Source organism: Diachasmimorpha longicaudata, chromosome 6, assembly GCF_034640455.1.
Source record: "Diachasmimorpha longicaudata isolate KC_UGA_2023 chromosome 6, iyDiaLong2, whole genome shotgun sequence".
Lineage (NCBI taxonomy): Eukaryota > Metazoa > Arthropoda > Insecta > Hymenoptera > Braconidae > Diachasmimorpha > Diachasmimorpha longicaudata.
Genome location: NC_087230.1, coordinates 10,107,191 through 10,129,871, shown reverse-complemented (window position 1 = coordinate 10,129,871; position 22,681 = coordinate 10,107,191). Strand labels below are relative to the sequence as shown.

General features: G+C 39.5%; 6 protein-coding genes and 1 long non-coding RNA gene across 16 annotated transcripts; 4 read left to right on the top strand and 3 right to left on the bottom strand.

Annotated features, from left to right (window-relative positions):
- Positions 1–104: 104 nt before the first annotated feature.
- LOC135163820 (tyrosine-protein phosphatase 10D) lies at positions 105–10,758 on the top strand. Of its 5 annotated transcripts, none has more exons than XM_064123647.1 (19): positions 105–637; positions 2,268–2,924; positions 3,010–3,288; positions 3,399–3,668; positions 3,790–4,392; positions 4,534–4,860; positions 4,944–5,282; positions 5,404–5,691; positions 5,952–6,155; positions 6,240–6,345; positions 7,899–8,125; positions 8,222–8,556; positions 8,684–8,832; positions 8,921–9,056; positions 9,149–9,215; positions 9,338–9,427; positions 9,803–9,967; positions 10,083–10,256; positions 10,391–10,758. In XM_064123647.1, exons 2-19 carry the CDS (start codon positions 2,288–2,290, stop codon positions 10,411–10,413), a joined length of 4,419 nt encoding a protein of 1,472 aa, XP_063979717.1. In that variant the 5' UTR covers positions 105–637; positions 2,268–2,287; the 3' UTR covers positions 10,414–10,758. The 5 variants fall into 5 exon arrangements, 4 of the variants coding, with proteins under 4 accessions (XP_063979717.1, XP_063979716.1, XP_063979718.1 ...); XM_064123646.1 differs by lacking the exon at positions 105–637 and adding an exon at positions 1,257–2,146; XR_010299191.1 differs by lacking the exons at positions 105–637; positions 10,083–10,256; positions 10,391–10,758 and adding exons at positions 1,257–2,146; positions 9,557–9,635 and having other exon boundaries at positions 9,803–9,941.
- Positions 10,678–11,470, bottom strand: LOC135163908 (thioredoxin-like protein 4A). Its single transcript, XM_064123811.1, has 2 exons — positions 11,254–11,470; positions 10,678–11,105 (listed from the first exon to the last, which is right to left on the bottom strand). The coding sequence occupies exons 1-2, from the start codon at positions 11,329–11,331 to the stop codon at positions 10,755–10,757; spliced, it is 429 nt and encodes a 142-aa protein (XP_063979881.1). The 5' UTR covers positions 11,332–11,470; the 3' UTR covers positions 10,678–10,754.
- Positions 11,471–11,607: 137 nt separating this feature from the next.
- LOC135163879 (WD repeat domain phosphoinositide-interacting protein 4-like) lies at positions 11,608–13,539 on the top strand. Of its 2 annotated transcripts, none has more exons than XM_064123767.1 (6): positions 11,608–11,818; positions 11,978–12,245; positions 12,362–12,751; positions 12,835–12,936; positions 13,012–13,130; positions 13,246–13,539. In XM_064123767.1, the coding sequence occupies exons 1-6, from the start codon at positions 11,770–11,772 to the stop codon at positions 13,353–13,355; spliced, it is 1,038 nt and encodes a 345-aa protein (XP_063979837.1). In that variant the 5' UTR covers positions 11,608–11,769; the 3' UTR covers positions 13,356–13,539. The 2 variants fall into 2 exon arrangements, with proteins under 2 accessions (XP_063979837.1, XP_063979836.1); XM_064123766.1 differs by having other exon boundaries at positions 11,954–12,245.
- On the bottom strand, positions 13,472–14,357 carry LOC135163915 (uncharacterized). The gene is made up of 4 exons (XR_010299197.1): positions 14,222–14,357; positions 14,010–14,149; positions 13,686–13,867; positions 13,472–13,612 (listed from the first exon to the last, which is right to left on the bottom strand). It is a non-coding gene; the product is annotated as an uncharacterized LOC135163915 (long non-coding RNA).
- A 59-nt stretch (positions 14,358–14,416) lies between these two features.
- On the top strand, positions 14,417–16,099 carry LOC135163870 (phosphatidylinositol glycan anchor biosynthesis class U protein). Its single transcript, XM_064123744.1, has 2 exons — positions 14,417–15,467; positions 15,669–16,099. Exons 1-2 carry the CDS (start codon positions 14,417–14,419, stop codon positions 15,920–15,922), a joined length of 1,305 nt encoding a protein of 434 aa, XP_063979814.1. The 3' UTR covers positions 15,923–16,099.
- Positions 16,100–16,486: 387 nt separating this feature from the next.
- LOC135163875 (probable protein phosphatase 2C T23F11.1) lies at positions 16,487–19,350 on the top strand. 3 transcript variants are annotated; one of them, XM_064123758.1, is made up of 6 exons: positions 16,487–16,621; positions 17,463–17,665; positions 17,879–18,084; positions 18,183–18,408; positions 18,579–18,933; positions 18,998–19,350. In XM_064123758.1, exons 1-6 carry the CDS (start codon positions 16,608–16,610, stop codon positions 19,194–19,196), a joined length of 1,203 nt encoding a protein of 400 aa, XP_063979828.1. In that variant the 5' UTR covers positions 16,487–16,607; the 3' UTR covers positions 19,197–19,350. The 3 variants fall into 3 exon arrangements, with proteins under 3 accessions (XP_063979828.1, XP_063979830.1, XP_063979829.1); XM_064123760.1 differs by lacking the exon at positions 16,487–16,621 and adding an exon at positions 16,628–16,905; XM_064123759.1 differs by lacking the exon at positions 16,487–16,621 and adding an exon at positions 16,628–17,001.
- LOC135163857 (ADP-ribosylation factor GTPase-activating protein 2) lies at positions 19,289–22,619 on the bottom strand. 3 transcript variants are annotated; one of them, XM_064123726.1, is made up of 8 exons: positions 22,513–22,615; positions 22,126–22,420; positions 21,775–21,966; positions 21,528–21,659; positions 21,165–21,194; positions 20,375–20,952; positions 19,868–20,267; positions 19,289–19,777 (listed from the first exon to the last, which is right to left on the bottom strand). In XM_064123726.1, the coding sequence occupies exons 3-8, from the start codon at positions 21,799–21,801 to the stop codon at positions 19,520–19,522; spliced, it is 1,425 nt and encodes a 474-aa protein (XP_063979796.1). In that variant the 5' UTR covers positions 21,802–21,966; positions 22,126–22,420; positions 22,513–22,615; the 3' UTR covers positions 19,289–19,519. The 3 variants fall into 3 exon arrangements, with proteins under 3 accessions (XP_063979796.1, XP_063979794.1, XP_063979795.1); XM_064123724.1 differs by lacking the exon at positions 22,126–22,420 and having other exon boundaries at positions 22,513–22,619; XM_064123725.1 differs by lacking the exons at positions 21,165–21,194; positions 22,126–22,420 and having other exon boundaries at positions 22,513–22,619.
- Positions 22,620–22,681: the final 62 nt, after the last annotated feature.

Below are 22,681 nucleotides of genomic sequence, written 5' to 3'. Positions count from 1 at the left end.
CGGGAGAAATTTTTATTTTGATCTCTCATAATTTTATATTCATATTATGATCGCAAATAATTGATTACTCCCAAAGGGATCCCTCCACTCCCCCGCCCTGGAGCGATAGAGTTTCCAGAGAATAAAAGAGGAAAGAAAGGGACAAGGAGCAGGTGTTGCTTCTGAAGTGCACTTGCGCCCTCGTGAATACGAGTTTGGGGCCCTTCAGGCCCAAAAACTCGCTGTCTATGTAGGTGTGCGTGCGAACAGGTCTATTGGGACAGTCCCAAACTTAGGGGCCCTCGTCCCCCCTCCGAAAACTCTCGAGAATCATCACGAAACATCACCAACACAGACCAGCATCTGAAATAGACGGTCTTTGTGGGGGTTGTCCCACAGATATCCTTCGTCTTTCTTCTCAGTTTGTATGCTTCTCTCGCTGCTGGGGCCTTCTCGTCTTCTCAGTCATGTTGAGAAGCAGTACTCAGTTAATGCTTCGACTCAACAGGCTTCCTCGCGGTTTCTCCATTTTCAGGAAGTTTTTAATTATTGTTTTAATGAGACTGTGATTTTTTAAGTTTCGAATTGTTATTCGGCTCGTTCCACTTTTGGATTTACGTCATCAATTGGATCACCATGATCGTTCTTTGATAATCAGGTAAAAATTAAAGAAATATTCGTCTTATGCCAGGATATTTACATTATTTCCCAATTATTCACTCGTTGCTTTCATGAAGGAAATGGAAATAATGGAAGAAATATAAAGAACAGAACATGCATTTGCTCAGGCTCCATAATAATCCATCGTCTCGCCAGCTGCAAACCAATTAATCATAGATTCGCAATAAATATCCCACCATCTCAAATTTATGCGTCTCACCTTCGAGTTTGCGCTCAAATAACCACACCGTAGGAAGCTTGTATTTCGCTCAGCTAAAGAAATATTTAAAAAAAAAAGGCCGATAGAAATCATTACAATTTTGCATCGAGAAAACTGTCAATAATTACACCCGAGAGGGAGGTTTCCTCCGTTGAGAAAAACTACTGTTTGATTTTTATTTTTTATCGCCTCATTGGTTTATCACGGGCCTAAAATAATGAAGTACTTGAGTGGATGCGCCGTATGGCATTCATGGAGAATGCTTCGAAACTAGAGTGGATGGCTTTCAATATTATCAGCGATATCAGCTTGAGAGCAGATGCCGGGGGGGGGAGGAGGAGGTGAACGAAATACTCGCTGGAAAACTCAAGCAGTGGACGGTAGTCGAGTCTTATCGAAGCACGTTTCATTTCTTCACTAAATTTTCCATAATAATACTCCTGGAAATTCTAAATATGTGTTAATTAATTGTTAATTAAAGTGCAATTATTGTTCGCATTTAATCCTTTGAAATCGACATGAATAGATTTGGCTAAGAACATCTACCGATTAACGTTTGCATTTTATATATAATCAATCGTCATGTGAAATTTGGTCTAATGAGCAGAAAATGATAATGAAAAAATAATTGTCAACAAATATTCGACGAAGAAAAATTTCCACACTCCACTCTGTTCTATCATTATTTACGAGATTAATAAAATTATCTCCTCTGACTCAGAGGAGTGGAATTCATTCTACGATTAAACTTCAGTTTAATAAAAACCGTTTGAAAAATGAAACTTTACAAATGTCGAATAGAAGTGTCTTCAACTTCCTCGAAAACCTCAAGCGGTACCGGAAGTGCCTTCGGCTGCTGATAGTGCAAGAGTTGTTTCCCGGTACAGCCCACACATTTGTAGTAAATTTTAATCGGCCGATTGTGCACTCAACAGAGCGCATTATTATACCCGATTTACCGGACAACATCACAATTGCCTAGATCGATGAAAATAATAATTGTGAACATGACTAGTTTAAAAATAACTGACATTTGATTAGATTAAAATCTGTGGCATTGACATAATCCAGTGCTGTCTCAAGGAAATGGCGAATTGATTGTTGGGTCAATCTCGCAAGACACTTATTTCTCATCAGTGGTAACTAGTTTCAAGTGCAAATGAGACTTTCCCGATTTAGTAGTGGTGTGAGAGAACGAGATCCTTTCACGTGTATTTTTTAATTTTCCATTGGAGGTCTTTTCACCAGCGGTTCCACCAGTTTTCGGATATTTCGACTCTCAAGAATGTAAAAAAAATTTCATTAGTGTTCCTCAAGTTGATCTAATCCAGTGTAGTTTTATTTACAATAAAATAAAATTCATGAAATATTGTCAATGCCATTATTGAAGGCATTTTATCTTCAACAGGATTTACTGACACATCAATCATGATATCCGGCCTCCGGCTCATTCTCGTTCAACTATCCCTGATTATTTCAATTTCCTGCGAACTATCAACCCCTGAGAAATGGGAGAATACGATAGAATCTACAATCGAGGACCTCATTGTCTCAAACGAAACAAGACAACTAATTTCCACTGTCATGTCTGACAGACCAGTCATTGATGAAACCTCCCTCCCCCCGAGTCAAAGAATACCAGACACCTCGGAAACTCCATTGACAACAGATTTCACGACGACGTCGCCTCCCCGGGAGCTCACGACGGCCCTAACTGTCGAAGACATGTTGATAACTGTGGTGCAGTCAAAGAATGATATATCAGAGGAAACTTCAGTTTCGACGAGTGCATCGACTTTGATCCCTGAATCATCTTCGGATATTGGACCCTCAGTGACTCCTCCCTCGATCGACAGCAAGGACTTCCTCTCCGAAATCGGAAAGACAACTGTCCCTTCGACTTATCACTGGGGCATTACGAACATCGTGGAGAAGAAGATTAAAATATTCAATGGAATAGAGGAGACAGATCCAGCGACTATTGAGGAATGTAAAGTCTCAGTGCTCTCCGAGTCCGAGGACTACAACGACGCTCGGGACTCCTCGATGATTGTTGAGAGAGCGGGTAGGCAAATATTTTGACAAATACATTGATCTGTATTTCAGCTTATAAATATATTGAGTTCAAGCACGTTAAATCGACTTTCCAGGAGATGGCTCGAGTGACCCAACCATCACAAACGTGACGGAAACATCGCTGACAGTCGCCTGGAAGGCGCCATCCAGCAACATCACTGTTCTTTACTATATCGTTGGTTGGGGGCGAAGTGGTGGATCTGGACAGACAGAGTGTCGAAGCTCTAACGAGACATTCAATCACACTATCACGGACCTCCAGCCCTGCACCAAGTACGATATCCGGGTAACACCCTACACAAAGAACGGCAAAGAGCAGCAACGTCTTGCCTCTGATTCCACTAAATTGAAAGGTAAATTGATGGATCAATCGATCCATTCCATCTCTAGATAAGAAACATTGGAATTTGTTTTGTTGATCTTGACAGTAGATAATCTCGTCAATCTATGTCGTTCGTTTCAGTGGAAAAAGACTCCCTGAATCTTAAGGTATCGGCCAGTGGCACTGACTGGCTAAAAATCAGCTGGAATTTACCCAACAATGATTGTGTTGATAAGTACATTGTTGGTCGATGTGACTCAAATAACTGTACATCGGTGGACGTCACCGAGACTTCGTACAATGCCACCGATTTATTTCCATGCACAAAGTATAATTTCACTGTCTCAGTACATGGAAAGAGCTCTGTAGAGTACGGAAGCACCAGCATCGATTCCGAAACTAATTTCTTACGTAAGATGGATAAATCATTACATTTGTTTTATACTTCCTATCCTTCCTATGCTTCTTCAAATAATCTCCTACAATTTTTAACTCTTCATACAAATGAATAAATTATGAAAAAATGTCTCAGAACCCCAGCAACCATCTCCAGCATGGTCGGAAGCAGGCAATCAGTCACTGAAGGTCTTCTGGACATTTCCAATCGGCACCACGTGCGTCAAACACTATCGAGTGACACTACCCCTCAGTGGTAATTCCGTAAAGACTCAAAACATCACCGGAAACGAAACACTTATTGACAGCCTGCAATCATGCCGAGTGTACGAAATCACAATCACTCCAGTGACCAACTATAACGAGAGTACATCTGCTGTATTTCAATCCAACCGAACATTTCCAGCAGTCTTAAATCCACCAGTCCTACCTCGTGTCCATATCGCAACTAATCACAGCATAGCGATGAGTTGGAGAGTCTACACAAACGATGACAACAACTGCGAAAATACTACATTAATCTTTCGATGCAACTTTACCCAGGTACGCGGGTACGGATACGAGGGACTAAATGGAACTACAGAGAAGATAATCGTAAATGGTACGAAGAGTGTTCTTGAAAGGGTTCAAATAGATGATTTGTCCCCGTTCACCCTGTACAGTTGCTACGCTTCTGCTAGAAATTCTCAGGGGGTGAGCGACGAGAGCGCAGAAGTGTCAGCTGAAACTGCGGAAGAAGGTAATAATTATCGAATTCTAATTAATAATTTAATTAAATTATTTTTCCGTCGCGCTGGATGGAAAATCACACTTCGCCACCTTACGACTGGAAGATTAGTAATATTAGAACTAATAGCTGGTGCATTGCCATTAATTTCAGTGCCTTCACCACCGATGAACTTATCATCGAGTGACCTCAAAGACACCAAATTCATTCTAAATTGGAAAGCACCAACAAAGCTGCCCGGTACCTTGGTAGGTTTTGAAATAAAACTCATAATTTGGTCGCCAAATATAATAATACCTGCCTGGTGCGAAGAGCAGAAAGAAACTAGCGACACTATTTCAAATATTAATGGGAAAGTCTTTTCGTACAAATATGAAAATGCTATTCCATTCTCAACGCACAAAACGAAGATCAGAGCAAAAACCAACGCGGGTTGGGGTAATTGGAGCGAAGAGATTTTTGTGGAAACGAGACCTGGAGGTACATTGGCATTGAATAAATTTTTCAGTATTTTTTAATCCATTAATTTATTAATTTCGCATTGCTTTATTTTGAATTTGTAGCACCTGGCCCAGTTTCATTTCTCAACTACTCAATAGTTCCAAATACCGACGATCCAGATATCTTAGATTTCACTCTCTCTTGGGGTAAACCGTGCTCAATCCATGGAGAGCGAATCGAGTACTACAACGTTACAGCTAACGGTGAAAGGAGGAATTACAAGCCTCATAATTTTACGGAAGTAATCGAGATCAATCGGCCCGACTGTAAGGACGATATTTGCACGAAGAAATTAAAATTGTGGGAGGAATATAAATATGTCTTCAATATCACCGGAAAGGGAAAGGATTGCTCAAGGCTCGGAGAGCCCTATTCTCTTACTGCAATATTCCCAGCAGGAAGTAAGTCATTACGATCTTGAAAGATAATGCTAATTTGATTACTAATGACCTAAATCCTGGTCTAATTCTTCACATGGATAATTTGTTTCATGTGAATTATTTTCTCACTAATTTGTTGCAGTTCCTCCGCTTCCAGAGGAAAATTACACTGCTCAGATCACAATTGATCCGTACAAGGCTCGTAGAACAACAACGACAGCAGCAATACTTCTACCAGTATTTTCAGACACCTACGGAAAAATCCACTGCTACGCAATTATTGTGGCCAAATCGGGATACAATAACATGACCCACGGGAGAAATGATCGAATCAATGGCGAGTGGCCCAATACGCCCTCTTGGTTGGAATCCAAGTCCGAGGATTTTCGAATACCTTATCAAGCGATTAAATTTTGCGACGGCGATCCCTGTACGTATGAGGACGTGAAAATTTTATTTCTCAGAATTATCACCGAGAGGTATCGCCCCCTCGGGGTTTATCACCGGGTGGAATGGGTACAGTGTGAATCATACTGCATTGATAGAGATAAACTGGTCTAAATCGATAAAGTTGCTTCAATCACTGATGAACATGAAGCGAAATGAAAATAAATTCCACCCGATTTAGTAATTCATCTGCGGAATTATCCTCTATCGATCTCATAACAATTATTTCCACCCTTGTTCTAGCTTATATCGTCGACTACGGTAATTTGAAAGCCGTCAAATACATCTTAGGAGATGATACTGAGCATTGTCCCAAACTCTCGTCAAACAGTGGACAGAGGTCCTACTGCAATGGGCCCCTGGAACCAGACACCTGGTACGATGTGAGGATGCGGGCCTTCACCAACGGCGGATATCGAGACTCGACTATATTCACAGTAAAAACAAGTGGGTTCATTGTTCCGTCCACAAATTCCCGATTTATCCATTTTGCATTTTAATATTGATGAAATCGGAATATCTCTCCCCCAGATGCTGAAATGCGAGTGGCTGAAGTCATTGGAATAATATTTGGTATTTTATTTCTTGGGATTCTTACGACGCTGATGCTCTTGGTGCGAAAATGCTCCGTTCGAGCGTAAGTACTTTTTACATCACAAACGAAATTCGTAAATTCGGACACAATTAGCACCTTTCAACCTTTCTGGCCTAGATGTGCTTAAATACAAAAATGTCCATCAGTCCTGCTTAAAAAATCTACCTTCGTCATCGCCTCACTAAATTTATATATCATTAAATTCTCATGATTTTCCTCCTTGCACGTCCAATCTATTCGCATAATTCATTCAATTCCAAGAATATCTCCGCTCCACTAATCGTGTCTTTCCCCGACATCAACCGCTGTAGTAAATAATTTTTCGTGCAATGATATTGGCAAACTAACATTGAAAGATGAAGGAATCGAATCGATTAACTCAACAACATCGTCACACTTGTTTACATACCCACGTGGTACGGTTTATGGGGAATAATCAATATTTTTACGTGACTCACTGGGAAGACTATATGACATATGTATACATATGTTGGATGAAAGGTGGCAAGGTCGACTCACTGCGTTCCAAATCACGTGCGAATGCAGACCCGTGGATCCCCTCAGTCTCTTCCCAGTCTCGTCTACTATCAGAAGCCAATAGTCGAGTGTCGAGAGAAATTCAGTCTTTTATTTTTAACACACCCTTCGCTGCTATTTTCGGCGGCTCCACACGAGTGGCGCACGATCCTGTTACTTCTTATATTCGGCGAATGCTCGGGTGATGTATCGGTTTCTAATTCAGCTTCTTCCTCGTCCTCTTCCTATTTTTTATTTCCGTCATTTCCTGTCAGTCTGTCATTGAGACAACACTCAAAAATTTCTAGTCAGTGCTGTGGAAGAGACTTGGAGTACGATGAACTCCAAGAAACAATACGGGAATGAATCAATTTTCGCTATCTTTAACAAGTGCGTATCAACAAGTGGTGACTAGAAAGATCATTTTATTTAGACATAATTATGGGGTCGATGCATAACAGCAAGTTGCAAATATGGCAAGTGGTTCTTTCCGAAATATAACGAAACGAATCAGCTGAAAAGTGATTATCATAGGGAACAAAAAAATGTGTCGAGAAACAAGCGAAGATGTAAATCCAAATTATTTGGTCTTGGACAGCGAAAAAATCATAAATTGTCAGGAAACGAAACAAATGGAAAATTCTAGCCATCGGTTCGTGAGGGGTAGCATGAAAAGAGGGGAAAAAATGGTTGAAGAATCGGAAGCGGCATTTCCAATTTAATACGTAGAAAAAAGAAGTGACATGAGCTCCTAGAAGTTATCTTTCGAAATTTTCATAGTAATTGGTAGTAAGATAAATATGGAAATACTGAAATGAGTTGTTATCTCGAATTTTAGAGTCTTAAACCGGATCAATGATTCATTGCTTCACGAGGAAAAAGCAAAAACATAGAGATAAAAAGTCGACTTGATAAGAGAAGTGATAATCCCAATTTGGTGATGTCTTTGGTAGTGGATGTATAGAGAAGAAATGTGCCGTGGGCTGCTGGACTATCTTCTTCCACATTTCCAGAACAAGTGATAGAAATCGAAAACCCAAATTGTTAATTGTTGAGCTCAATAATTTACCGGATTTTAGGGTAGTGAGGCGGTTTCTCCACTCGGACATGCCAGGCTCCCCAGTACCAGCGCCATTTACAAGACGAAAATTCATCACTCACTGTCAACAGCTCGCGGACAACCCCGGTAAGCTCAGTAATGAGTTTCAGTTGCTCCAGACCCTCAGCGTCGACCTTCAGATGCCGACAAACGCGGCATGTCTTCAGGCAAATAGAAAGAAAAATCGTTACACCGATATTCTGCCATGTAAGACATATTCCCTGTATCTTTATCCGCTCTCGATGCTTCATTAATCTCCAGTAATTGTTTTTAACGATTTATTTGATTTTTTTCCCTCTCCAGATGATTTCTCCCGAGTGAAATTAGAGCAAATCGACACAGATCCCAACAGCGACTACATAAATGCCTCGTTCATAAAAGGATGCAGTGGGGAGGAGGAGTACATTGCCTGCCAGGGACCCAAGGAGGAAACGACTTATGATTTCTGGAGGATGATCGATCAATACGACGTCAAGCTCATCGTCATGCTGACGCAGCTAATGGAGAAGAATAAGGACAAGTGTCATCAGTACTTTCCCACAATGAAGGAGACGTTTACATATGAAAATATGTCCATTAGATGTACCACTGAGTTCGACTACAGGACGTACACTCAGAGAACCCTAGTCTTGCAAAAAGTAAGGTTCCTCCAGCTTTTAAAATAAATGAGTAGAAGTTTCTAAGTAAATGTTTCTCCTCATTCCCTATCAACACATATTTTCCATGCAAAATGCCAGTGATGAAAATTTTTTTTTTCCACTCCAGGAAAATGAGAAGAGGACTATTACTCATCTCCACTTCAAAGACTGGCCAGACCACGATGTACCTGAGGACTTTGACCCAATGATAAACTTCTGTCAAATAATTAGACGTTATATAACCGCCAATCCTGGCCTTGCCGTGGTTCACTGCAGGTAAACAAGATTTGTAATAAAATCATAATTCAACATAACGAACGCATGGCTTTAGATAACCGGATTATTTTTACAATGTTTCCTGCAGTGCTGGCATTGGACGAACCGGAACTCTTATTGCCATTGACATTCTCCTGCAGCATATTAAGGAGAATAGAAAACTCGATGTCTTTGGCACTGTCTATAGACTGAGGCATCATAGGATTAATATGGTCCAGAGAGAAGTGAGATTATTATTTTTTTCGACCCTGAACTATCGGGGAAATATATCTAGATATATCAGATTTATCAGTATACATATTTTTTACATTTTCAGAGTCAGTACGCATATATTTATAATTGTATTAGACAAGTACTGAAGAACCCGTACTTTTCAAAAACCTGTAAGTATCACCAGAAGGCACAAAAAAATAGTTAATTATGGCGAACATTATCCCCATAATGTATTCACCGTCATATTATCCAATATATCCTCTAATAAATACGAATAAATATTTTTTTATAGACAAACCTCCATCAGTCGATCCAATAACCGACGTCAACGGCAAGAGGAAGGAGCCCGCAATAACGAATCTAGTCAGCAGTCTCGAGACTCGTATGTAAAATAAATTAAGCCCATTCATAACTAAACTACAAAGACCACCTATTATTTCATTTTCTATTCATAGAACGTTATTTCTATCACCATATAGTTATGATTAACCAAAATCAAATAAAAATTTAGATAACTTAACCCGGTAGAAGTAACATGAGTTTCTTTATCGCAGAGTGAGAACGAAATGGCAATCTGAAACAGCAACAAGGTATGCTGACAGAAAAATAAATGTCACGCTTTGCTTGTGTATTTGTTCTCCAATGTCTAATACGATTGTCTGCATCGGCTTTTTCTGTTTTACGTTTCCAAACGTATTTGACTGCTAAAACTTTGCAAATAAATAGACTCACGATTTTTTTCATTTATATTTGCTAGTGAGGAAGAGCAGTTTGTCAACATCAGTGGAATCAGCCGAACAAATCTTTCATTCATCATCATCCACATCATCGAGCCCAAAATCACAATATTGTTTATCGCTGGGGGTTAAATACTCAAAATCAACGTCAGAAATTTGTTCAAAGCCATTCACCAATCAAATAGGTAATCATTTAACTTCTGACAGATTGTTTACAAGATGCCAAGTAAATCTTTTAGAAATTCTTCAAAAGGAAAATGCTCGAAAAAAATTATCTGGAGAACCTTTTTTACCTTGCAGTAAGATACAATACATTGGACTATCCCATCCACGAGATCGAGAAGGAAGGCAAATCTAGTACAAGCAGTCTCGATGACTCTGATGAATCAAGTAATTCATTTTACGAGAATCTTCAGCCAATAAATCGATCCAAATCAGTGCATATTGTTAATGAAGATCCAACTGTGACTGAGAGTAAGTCAAATGTCATTCATAGACAGGAAAAAAATCAGTGAAACTGTTAGATTTTTTGAAAAAGAGATTTTTAAATTTTTCCAATAATATTTTTACAATTCATTCTCCAACAGTAATTAATTTCATTGTTTCAGAACTACTTGACACATCACTCTAATCCGGAACTGGTCAACTGGCTCCTAATTACCTCAAAAATTATTTTTCTAAAAATATCAGAGATGATGGACCAAAGCCCCTCAGTCTTTCACAATTTCATAAATTATATAGGTATTACTATTGTATTAAAAACTGTAAATATTACACTAGGATAATTACAATAATCATCAAGTGCTCTTGATCAGTCACCAAATGCAAAGTATAATGACTAACTTCATTCGTGACTGTGACTGTACTTTAAAATAAGTGAACCAACGAATTCTCACTCATTCCGATCTCACGATTATATCGTTTTAATGTAAAACATAATTTATACATAATAAATGGATTAAAATGATAATATTAATATCGGTACTTGGTAGAATAATCTTTTGGAGAAACGACGAGACCCCGTCCCTTCCTGGCGCCTCTATAGACAGTCTCGATTATATCAATCATCTCTTGCTTATCCTCTAGAGTCCAGTTGATTTTGTTATTGTTGCCAGTGCCAAGATCGATCATTATGTGTTTATTTCTGAAGAAAAACATGACGGTGCAGGGGTCGTACAGCTCGTACATTTTATTGAAGTCGGGGACCTCTGTGATGTCTACGAGGTAAATAACCGCAAAGTTCTTCACTTTCTCGGCTATGTTGTAAAGTACTTCGTCCATTTTCATGCACATGGGATCCCAGTCGTGACCGAAACGAATAACCTCAAGTTGAAAAAGAAATAGGAACCATTAAATATTTGGGTTTTCACGAGAAGCATTTATTTTCTCAATGCATCCTCAAAATTAATATAGAAAAAATAAAGAAAATAAAAACGGTTCTTTTAAGGTTATGAATCACTCAAATACTTACCACAACCCGATCCTCCTCAGACAGAATGGCCTGGTCTACCTGCCAGCCATTATGCAAATGTGAGAGCATATAAGACATGATGAAGAATGTTCAAACAACCCTTTAAAATAAAAAATTTCGTTTGTCACACGTTTTGTAGACGTCAACAAATTACAAGCTCCTCCAAATCACAACATAACTGCTCCAATACGTTTAAGATCTCGTGAGTTCTCGGCCATCTTCGGTACTGAATAGTGGGAGAGATAGAAATAAATGTAAATCTCAGAGAGAAGGGATGAACCGATTTGATCGCTGTGAAGTTTGTTTTGAACCCCCATTCAACCAGTGATGATTCACTTTTTTAACCCCCCACCATAGACTCTGTTTTACCCACGTTGCGACGACATTTCTTGTCCGCCACTCCACTTGAGGGGAGTACGTAAACAGTAAACAAAAAGGATTCCACTCATCAATAAAGCAATGTGATAATTCGTAAATAGCATCGTAGTTAGACGTTCGACGATTAGAACGTCTAAAATGGCTGCTGGACGTGGAATACTGAGTCTGAGATTCAACCAAGATCAGGGTGAGTGTTTTGAGAATGGAACAAAGGCACAATTTCGTTCGTTCACCTTTTCCCACGGTTGGAAATCAATTTTTTCGATTGGAAAGAGTTCGACGTTGGCACATGAGTTTGAAGAAAGCACTGGGCAAATTGCAGGGCTATTGTTTAATGGAATTGCAGGATGTTTCACGTGCTGCATGGAGTCAGGTCTCAGAATCTATAATGTTGAGCCACTGGTGGAGAAGGCCCACTTCGACAATGACCTCATGGGCAGCATCGCCATTGGTGAAATGCTCTGGAGGACGAATCTTATTGCAGTCGTGGGCGGTGGCGTACGACCAAAATTTGCTGATAATACTGTTCTGATTTATGATGACGTTGCCAAGAAATTCGTACTGGAGATTACTTTCACCAGCACTATCAAGGCTGTGAGACTCAGGAGAGATAAGTGAGTTGGAGAACTTTTTTATGGGTCAGTCCTTCGGGGAATAACCGTGTTTTATCACCTATTGGGCGACACAAAAAATTACAATTCTATTTCTATTCTCTGTCAACACTTTCCAGATTGATTGTAGCACTTCAGAGGGAGATCCACGTATTTTCGTTCCCCTTTCCCACCAGGAGATTACTGACTCTCGAGACGAGAGATAATCCCAAAGGGCTGGTCGAGGTAGCAACACTAGCTAGTGCCCATAAACAATTGTTGGCTTTTCCTGGACATAAGATTGGGAGTGTTCAACTCGTTGATCTTGCTGCTACTGAGACTGGTAGTTCCTCAGCACCAGCGACCATTTCCGCCCACCAGGGACCACTGGCTTGTCTCGCCGTGAACTCGAATGGAACAATGGTCGCAACAGCTTCAGCACAAGGAACACTCGTTAGAGTGTGGGACAGCATCAGGCGACAACTGCTTGTGGAATTGCGACGCGGAGCAGATCCAGCAACGCTCTACTGGTAATTAACATTCCTTAATTTTTTTTAATGTGAACTTTTTTTTTCTAATCACAAAAGTCGGTACCAATCGTTCCAATTCTTAGCATAACGTTCAGTAGAGATTCTGAATTCCTCTGCGCGTCGAGTGATAAGGGCACTATTCATATATGGGCCCTCAAAGACACTCGCCTCAACAGGAGATCCACGTAAGCCAAATTCTCAGATGGACAACATTTCAATAAATTTATTGATGGCATTGTGCATTTCACCCGTATTTTTAGATTTTCTAAGATGGGCTTTCTCGGTAATTATATTGAGAGTCAGTGGGCGCTTGCTACGTTTACTGTACCCCCAGAGTGTGCCTGTGTATGTGCATTTGGATCTCACAATTCCGTTATTGGTGAGTCAAAAGATTCCCAAAATTTTGGCTTTCTAATTTATTTCGAAAGCTAATTTCAACCCAGAATATGACGCGTAATGAAAAATTAACGGATCTTAATGCTCGGATATTTCAGCTGTCTGCATGGACGGAACTTTCCACAAATATGTCTTTACGTCCGAAGGAAACTGCAATCGTGAAGCTTTCGACGTTTTCCTCGACGTCTGTGATGATGACGACTTTTGACATCTCCATGAAAACCACTAGATCCACTCTTTATTTCACTTTATTTCGAAAGTAATAATAACGACAGATTGATATGTTAAACTGTTTGGAGGTTGTACAGACACTAATCGAGCGTGTGACAATGTTAAATCATTTATTCTGTGTACATAATTTAAAACAAATCAATATAAATGATTTAAAACGAGTGTTTACTTCAATTTCCTAGTCTACTCGTTTATCAGGGGGTATATGGGCAGTCATTTTCCGTCTATATTCCTCTGAAAAAATATTTTCAATTAATAATAAATCGATAGAATTGAATGATTCTTTTGATGAATCAATTGTGCTTACTCCAGTCCTCAGGAAAGGCCATGGCATATAATGACGGGCTCAATAAGAGCCCTACCATTCCCAAAAATCCGGAAAACACAAGAGCCATTTTCCTCACTGTATTTTTCCTCGACCAGCGTAATTTTTTAAGTGGCGATTCCTTCTTTTCTTCATTCATTGTTTATTTCGAGAGCACAACTAAACTGTGGGTGGTAAAATCCTCAGTTGAGTTCGGTCGGAAATGAAAATAATTTGAGAATCAGTTTCCATTGACGATAATGAATTGTACATAACATTACCTTTTACAAGCTTTCACATACAGATTTCAAAAATATCTCCTCTTACCTAATAAATTTTCTCTATTTTCTCCTTAATCGACTAGTTAACCCTGTTGTTATTATTACCGCATTAAGGGCAATATCAACGGTACAGAAACAAGCCAGGTTATGTCTCAATCTACTCTCTCCAAAACAACATTTCCTAACCTACAAACCGATAATCGGAGTCATCGCCGTGGGTGGAGTGTCATGAAAATTTAGTTCGTAAATCATTCTCACCAAACAAGTAGTGATAAATCCTCATGAATAGTCAGGACCACTGACAGTTATCCCTTGAAAGGTTGCTAGCAACCACTTCGACGATATTAACATCTAGCCCCGGAAATTCTGTATAAGTGAAGTTTGTCTGTTTATGTAGCGATCTATCTATGCTGATTATTAGTAATTATCCAATTACCTAAACAATTCGGAGACATGAGAACAATTGAAAGACTGTCGTATTGTGCCCTGGCCGGTGCAATTCGTCTGTTACTGATGAACTCAGAGTTTCAGAAAATTATCAGTAACAGAGTCGAAGTGTCCACCGCCCTTAACTCGTGGAAACGAGTGACCGAGGGTGTTCATTTGCGAAACTCCAACATCGATCCCTACACAGGCGATTTGTTTCACGAGACACCGGTAGGTCTCTTGGCATTCACCTACATTCACAAGTATTTATCAACCTGGGGTATCAAGTGCATCTTCATCCTCGCTGACTTGATCACTGCCTGGTGTCTGTTCGCTACAACTCGGCTTTATGTCGTTGAACTTGCGAAGCACGAGAGGAAACACTCGAAAGGAGAATCGCAGGACAGAGACACTTGCTACACGCCGATCTCAAAAATTGCGAGAACTTCAGTGCTGTACGTGCCAGCTGCATACCTCTTCAATCCTTTCATCGTCCTGAACTGTGTAGGCCTCACCACAACAGTATTTACGAACCTTCTTTTTGCGGCGACGTTGCTCTCAATGATAAATAAATCAAGGCTGTCCAGCTGCTTTCTGATAGCTCTGGCCACCCTCCAGGGGCTCTATCCCATGGCGCTGATGGTCCCGGCAACGATCTACGTTGCCAAGGATCTCCCTGAAGGGAAGAAACTTCTCCCCATAGTGCAGATGATCCTCTTATTCTCATTTTTCACGGGAATGCTGCTTTATCTGTCATATCTCATCATGGGGAACTGGAACTTCATTGGAAACACCATGGGCTTCATCCTAACTGTTCCAGATCTTCGACCCAACATTGGATTGTACTGGTACTTTTTTACGGAGATGTTCGAGCATTTTAGGTGGCTTTTCATTGCCTCCTTCCAGATAAATGTCGGCATTTTGTATATTGTTCCCCTCGCCCTGAAGTTCAGGAAGGATCCCATGATCCTTGCATTTGCTTATTTGGCTATTGAAGCGATATTCAAATCATATCCGTGCATTGGAGACGTTGGATTCTATATGGCGTTGCTGCCCCTCTGGCAACATTTATTCAAACGTAAGAATTTTTTCATTTTTTGTTGTAGAGATTAATTTAGACTTCAATGTTTAATTCTTCAAAAGCATTATAGCAATCTGAGCAAACAATTAAAAAGTTTACTCTTCAAGGAAGATCGATGAATTTATTTTCTATAGGTGACTTCAATTGCTTATTTATTTGCTATTAGTCTTTCTAAAATTGCTTTTGGGATGTTCACAGACATGCAGCAAGGCTTCCTCGTCGGCTGCCTCATGCTCTTCTGCACAGTATTTGCTCCAACAGTTTGGCACCAGTGGATCTACTCGCGATCAGCAAATGCCAATTTTTATTTCGGTGTGACTCTAGCATTCGCCATCGCTCAAATATTTCTATTGACAGATATACTCTTTGCTAGTGTTAAAAGAGAGCTGGCACTCCGTCATGGATTGTCAACAGAGATCAACGGAAAAAAGGCTCAACTTATTTTAGAGTAATTCCAGAGTCAGAATGGAATGAAATTCAATTTTTTAAAAACTCAAAAAACATCAGTAGCCCTAAGATCTAGAATATAATTGAAATTGAGTGAATGAGCAAGTGGATTGATACGATGTGTTCTTTGATTACTGAAATAATTCGTAATGAATCAAAAATAAAATGCTGATGAGTACGAATTTTTTGACTTATGTTTTATTTTATTTTTTTTAACTATATCATTCGATTCCCTTTCCTTCCATTTATGCCATCTCATTGCCATGAATTAGGTAAATTAAGAGATCTAGATTTTTATCATTGTACGAGAAAAGGTCACGAAAAAAAATAAAGATTCAAAACTTAAATACACAATAATTTTCAATAGAAAAAAACGCAACATTAGTTCATTTTCGCTACTACCTAATACTTCAAATGAGTCAAAGAAAAAATCATTCTTCTTAGGAGTATCACGGAGGTGACTATTTTCCCCCACCCATGTTCGACACAATGTCGCCTGAATGACACAGATAATTTTTAATTAATCATGATGAAATAAAACATTGTTAAAAATAAAATCATGTATTGATTATTTTCCTCCACTAATTGCGGTATCATCGGTGAGTTGAAGTCGCTTTGGCATTTAAATTTCCACGAAGTAGGTCAAATGATCAGCTGTTCGGGCCACTACCCTGCCACTCTGCCCACTCCATGACTACACTGAAGTAAGCTATTTAAATCACCTTTGAAAATTCGTGAGAAATTCAACAGAATAGAACAAAATACACAGTCCCACGTTTGGAACTGAGTAAACATGGAATCATCAATGTGAAGTAATATAAACCATACAATAAAAGCGCCTCCGATTGCTCCAGAAAATCATACATTATTAAAACTCGCCGACGAAATTTAACAATTTACAAACGGTTCAATTTTGTGAATGTCTAGTAAGACATAACCTGTGTGAAACTTGTCCATAACATTGGGAAATAAAAATAATTGGAGGAAAGTGAGTTATAAATAAACGTGATAATTTTCTATTTAACCTGCTGGGAGTTTTCCAACGTTTGGAGAACTTTCACGTTGTTCTGTTCATCGATGACAGGTAAGCCGTGATCATTTTGAGGTTTGAGAGATGCCGAGAGAGATTAGAAGACTATTCTGTTTTCGGAGAAGGGAATTGAAGAATTTCACGTCCAAATGGAAACCCAGGTCCATTCTTCCATGATTTAACATTTCGAAAAAACTGAACAGATGAATTCAAGCAAAGAAGAATGATAAAATCCAATTCAAAGATTCTGTGAATATTGACGATTGAAAAAAAAATTTCGGAATTTTTTTTAATACAATCGGCCTTTTGACGCATTAAAATTTCAATGAGAACGCAATAGAAACATTTTTTTATGCGTCACGTGTGGCAAAATGAATACTCCCTCTCACTTTTTTCATTAAATGATATTATCCTTGAAAGGCACCCATTTTAGCCGCGGTGAAATCTGAATTGAGGAATGAATGAGTTTTTGGACATGTTGAGAGAAATAGAGATGAGTCTAACAATTATCACAGGAAGCTTGTGAAGAAGATGGGCCAGACACTGAGTGAACCAGTGACCACGAAAACCTCAGCATGTTGCAGGGACTCGAATTTCCTTGTTGGAAGCTCCTGCATGCAGGGATGGAGGATCAAGATGGAAGACTGTCATGTTCACATACTGGCACTTCCCGATGATCCTGAGGCCTCGTTTTTCGCAGTTTATGATGGTCATGGAGGTATTGGCATTTTTTCGGGTTTTTCATATCGGATCATAGGTTTTGACATTATTAATGACCAAATTAATCAATTCTCAATTTAAGAAAGAAGGAATTATGCCTCTACGTCAGTAACGTATGCAATAATTATATTTGAATTTATTTTGTATGTAATTAGGTGAACTAATAATGTTAAAAATAGGAATATCAAAAATCATAATTATTTGTCTTCAGGAGCAACCATGTCTCTCCACGCTGGAAAGCATCTTCATGAGTACATAACCAGGACACCGGAGTACAAGAAAGGTCAAATCGTGGAGGCGATGGAGCAGGGATTTCTCGAGTTGGACAAAGCTATGCAGGCAGACGCGGCGTTAAGGGCTGACCGGGCAGGAACCACTGTCATCGCAGTATTAATAAAAGATAACATATTATATTGTGTAAGTGTTCTGCGTTTGACAAAGTTGACTCACATTTTTCTGCCAAGGTCCGGAAGAAAAGAGGAAAATAATTTTTTTTTAATACTATGCAATTTCAGGCAAATGCAGGTGACAGTCGGGCAGTGGCCAGTGTCCATGGAGAAGCGGTGTCTTTGAGTCGCGATCACAAACCCTTCCTCGAGGACGAGAGAAGGAGAATTGAGGCTGCTGGTGGATGGGTCGAGTTCAATCGTGTTAATGGACATCTCGCGCTTTCCAGGGCTCTTGGGGATTTTAAATTCAAGTGGAATAATAATAAATCTGCTGAAGAACAAATTGTAACAGGTGAATTTAAAAAAATATCCTCTCTACAGTGATCAGGCTTTTTTTCATTTAACCAAAGAATTATTTCATTGAAAATCAGAGAAATAATCTTAATCAGTGAATTAAGGAATGCGTCAGCTTATCAATTAATTTTATTCATTTATTTTCCGTTTGGATCATTTCCATTGCAGCATTTCCTGAAGTACAGAAATTCGAAATAACTGATGATTGGGAGTTCGTAATACTTGCCTGTGATGGGATATGGGATGTGATGAGTAGCGAGGAAGTAATAGATTTCCTGAGAGAATCCATAGCAACTGCCAGACAAAATGATCCAGATCTTTTGCCAGGCATAGAGGCTGTTTACCCTGACGAGATATGTGAAGAGCTAATAAATCAATGTCTAGCTCCTGATGCATTAATGGGCACAGGGTGTGACAACATGACAGTCGTCTTGGTATGCCTTCTTCATGGAAAACCATCATTACAACTGGAGTTACAGTGCCAGCGTCTGCCGAGAAAGAGGGCAGATCGTCCAAAGAATGAGTGAGTGGTAAAACGCTATGTGATTGGATATTTTATAGATTCTAAATCGATTATATCATTTCAGATTAAGATATAGGAATCATTCCTCTAGCGCTTCATCAGACGCAGAAAACGATAATATCGCTGAATCGGAGGATAACGAAGATAACAGTGCAGAAGAACAGAGTGCTACCGGTGACAAAACAGAACAGACCAATTCAACTGAGGAAAAATTGGTCGAGAAAATTATGAGTAATCTCTGGCCTGACCCGACCAAAAAATAACTATTTATCCTATTAAACAAAAATGATCGTACATTAAATTTTCTACGCCTCTATGGGTTTCACTCCCGGAATAGAAGAATAATCTTAACAAATTGTATATAATAATAATGTGTATTCAATTAACAATTGATAGAATACAAGATTTTCAACGATACACTGTCCTTAAGTTTGTTCTCCCAATTTGATGTCTAAAATAAGAAAAAAAATCATGGAAAACCATTGAACAATGGACGCCTCATTCGTCCAAGGAACCACTGAGGGCATTCATTCTGTATTTATGACAGAGGAGCTATTAATTCCGCGATATTACAATATAATTACTGTTAAAGTCCATATCGATCTTGAATTGATGAAACTGCTGCGTTTGCCAGGGAGCTCAGTCTCCCGGCGACTTTATTTACCCCTTGGCGCACACTCTCTCGAACGTCTTCGAGGTCCACTGATTGAGTTCGTGCTGTTATATTACTCATTGATAACGATGATGATGATGATGTTGGCGATGTGGTACCGGTGCCGAAGTAATCTGCCGAAGATATCGACGATTGACCTTCGAATCGTCGGAGATTACTCTTGCGTTCCCACTTGAAATAGAGGGACGATTCAATAAAGTTTTCTTGCAAAACATAAGAATTACACAATCAGAATTATTACAAAATTCGACCTGAACTCACCGAATCATCACTATTACCGTCCCGGAAGTACTGATCAGAGCTGATGGCCTTGGCCCCTCCGAATTTCTTCTGTGCCTCGCCATCAGCATTGGAACTACCGCTGGAAGTACTTTTGACATCACCACGCCCACCATTGAGTTTCAACGGTGCCCTCCTCGGCATCTCAGGCTCCGAAATGACAACGACCTCCTCATTCCCCATTTTGTAACCCGATTTTGTTGAGTATGGAGAACTTATCGCGGAGAAAAAGTCGTCGAGGTCCGGTACAGCTCTAGCTGTGGAGGTGTCAATCTCCGCGTCGTCTCGTGGATTATATCTGGGTTCACTGGCAGTAATTTTACGCCCTGAGGATTCCTGGGTTATTACCTTCATGTCACTCACCGCTGAGTGACTAGCTCCACTACACAGAATTATTTTTTTATTTATAATATTTTGAATCATCAAAAAATTAATTAAAAAGTCGTAACTGTAAAAAAAATTAAATGGCAATGTCAAGTAATTATTTACCTCCTGGCATTGATCCCCATTCCAAGACGTTCAGCTTGTGATGCTTTTTTCGGATCCAACATTTTGGTTCTCTCCTTGACGAGTTTTGCCTGCTCCGTGAGATTCTGTTCGTATTTATAAGCTAAGCGATTATCAATCTCTGCCTGCTCCTCTTTCCCGCGCTCCGGGAGTTCCCTGGGCGCCTGAGCACTCGCCTCAGCGATGTTCTTCTCGAGTTCGTCGAAGTTAGTTGTGACTCTCTGAGCTCCAAGACCTCCAGTCTTCTTTCCAAGCCCTGGACGCCTAGTCTGCACCTTTCTACCTCCTATTGTGGGCTTCCTGTCAGGCTGAACACTCGGGGCTGAGTCTGAAAGCTTCACCGAAGGCCCGACATTGCCCACAAGCGAATCTGCATTCGCTTCTGGTTTATTTTTAGATGGATTATCATTTAAGAGTGATTGTGCGGTGAGAGCAGCCACTTTGGACTGGGGTGGGATCACTGGGGTTGATCTCGCGTCCTCGAAGTTTTCATGTTCAGCGAAGAAGTCAATTTCCGCTGCCTCTTCATTATTGGTATCGACATGATCATCTAAATGCAACTGATATAGAGAAAATATGTCAACTGTAGAGTTTTTTCGAGGGAAATAGGAAAACATTGATCAACACAAATTAACTTATGTGACTGACATGGAGGTCGCTAACTTTTGTGATACAATTAAATTAGATGATTTTATGAATTGTAAATATGTGAAAATCCAAGCATTAATAATTTTATCGACAGTGGAATCACAAAGCAAAAACTGGAGCTCACCAATTTCAATGGATTTGACGGAAGAATAGCCTATAATTGTTGGATAAATGAATAAAAACTACAGTCTAGTTAATAATTACAGTGATAAAGTGAGAGGGCGCGATTAATCAACGCTACTTGAAGACTAATCGTGGATACTCAAAGTTTACGAGATAATTCTCTTCAGACTCAGACCTGATATTTTACTCAGGCGAAATTAAGTTCATTGCAATCAAATGAACAGATTTTTATTGCCTGTCCTCTGCATTCGCTAAAAATTGATTTGTTCCAAAGTTGCATTGACTATTCTCGCTTTCTCACTTCTCTACTGAAGTATACTTTATATTGTATTGGTTGATAATGAACACTCGAACAATTAGTTACCTTAGTGCCGTAACGACGCATCGCTTGATTGGCAGCTTGAGACAATTTCTCACGATACTGCATGGCAGTGCGAGATTTATACTTCTGCTGTGCATCGGTAGTCGTGCAGTTGTGTTGAGAGAAGAATGTTCTCTGAAATCATAAAACCGTAAAATTGTAACACCAATCCTTGAAAGTTCAGAGGAATAGCCTTTACAGGAAAAATATCAGCCACTCATCGGTTAAAACAAAATCAAAGTGAACTCACAGCATGAGCATTGCCTCCCAATTGCATATTCCTCAGCTGTAGCCATGTCCAATTGGTGTCTAGCTGTGAGGATCTGACAAAGGTTAAGTGTACACCTAAACTTCGATGAACAGCGGAGCAATCAATGCAGAGAAAGACACCGTATGTTACACTGCACCAAGCTGGATTTTTGGTGTTGCAGTCGAAGCATGTCTGTGACAGATAAAATTACTTCCAAATTGTGTCATGTCATAAATTTATGAATTCACTGGATTAAAACAATAAAAACTAATCAAGATCAAACTCTTCTCAATCTCTATCACCTTCCTTCATTGCTCTAATTTTTTGAAATGCCGGGATGATTATGGTTACCTGTCAATAAAATCAGCAGAATAACCACATAATCAGGGGAAACCAATCCTCGTTTATCGTCGAAATACATTGGAGGTCGGGAAATGTCCATAAGATCAATCTAAAATAACCTATCATGAAGCATCTCCCAAAAGAATCCACCCCCTTTATGTTGAAGTGACTAAAAATTGTGGGACATGAGAATTCAATTGAAGTTGTAATTGGCAATAAGGACTTTGGCTTTAATCCTCCAGGATTATTGAGGAGCAATGAGTGATGGAAATATGTGGTACGTGGATTCAGCTCGTGTCGGTATCTGTCATGTCAATAATCACTTTTTATCTGAATACTTGGTGTCTAATTTGGAGAGATCGAGTTTAGATTTAAATTATACTATTAAATTCGTACCTTATTCGTTGGAATAGCCCTTAATCGCTTGAAAATTTCCTCGATATCGGACTTAGTGGGGCTCGAATCTGCCATTTTTGACGAGTTGTCAACGTGAGTCAGGCGGAATTGTGGGTAATGGATAAGTGGTTGTGGCTTGGATTTTTCCCATTGGTTTCAGTCTCCCCAC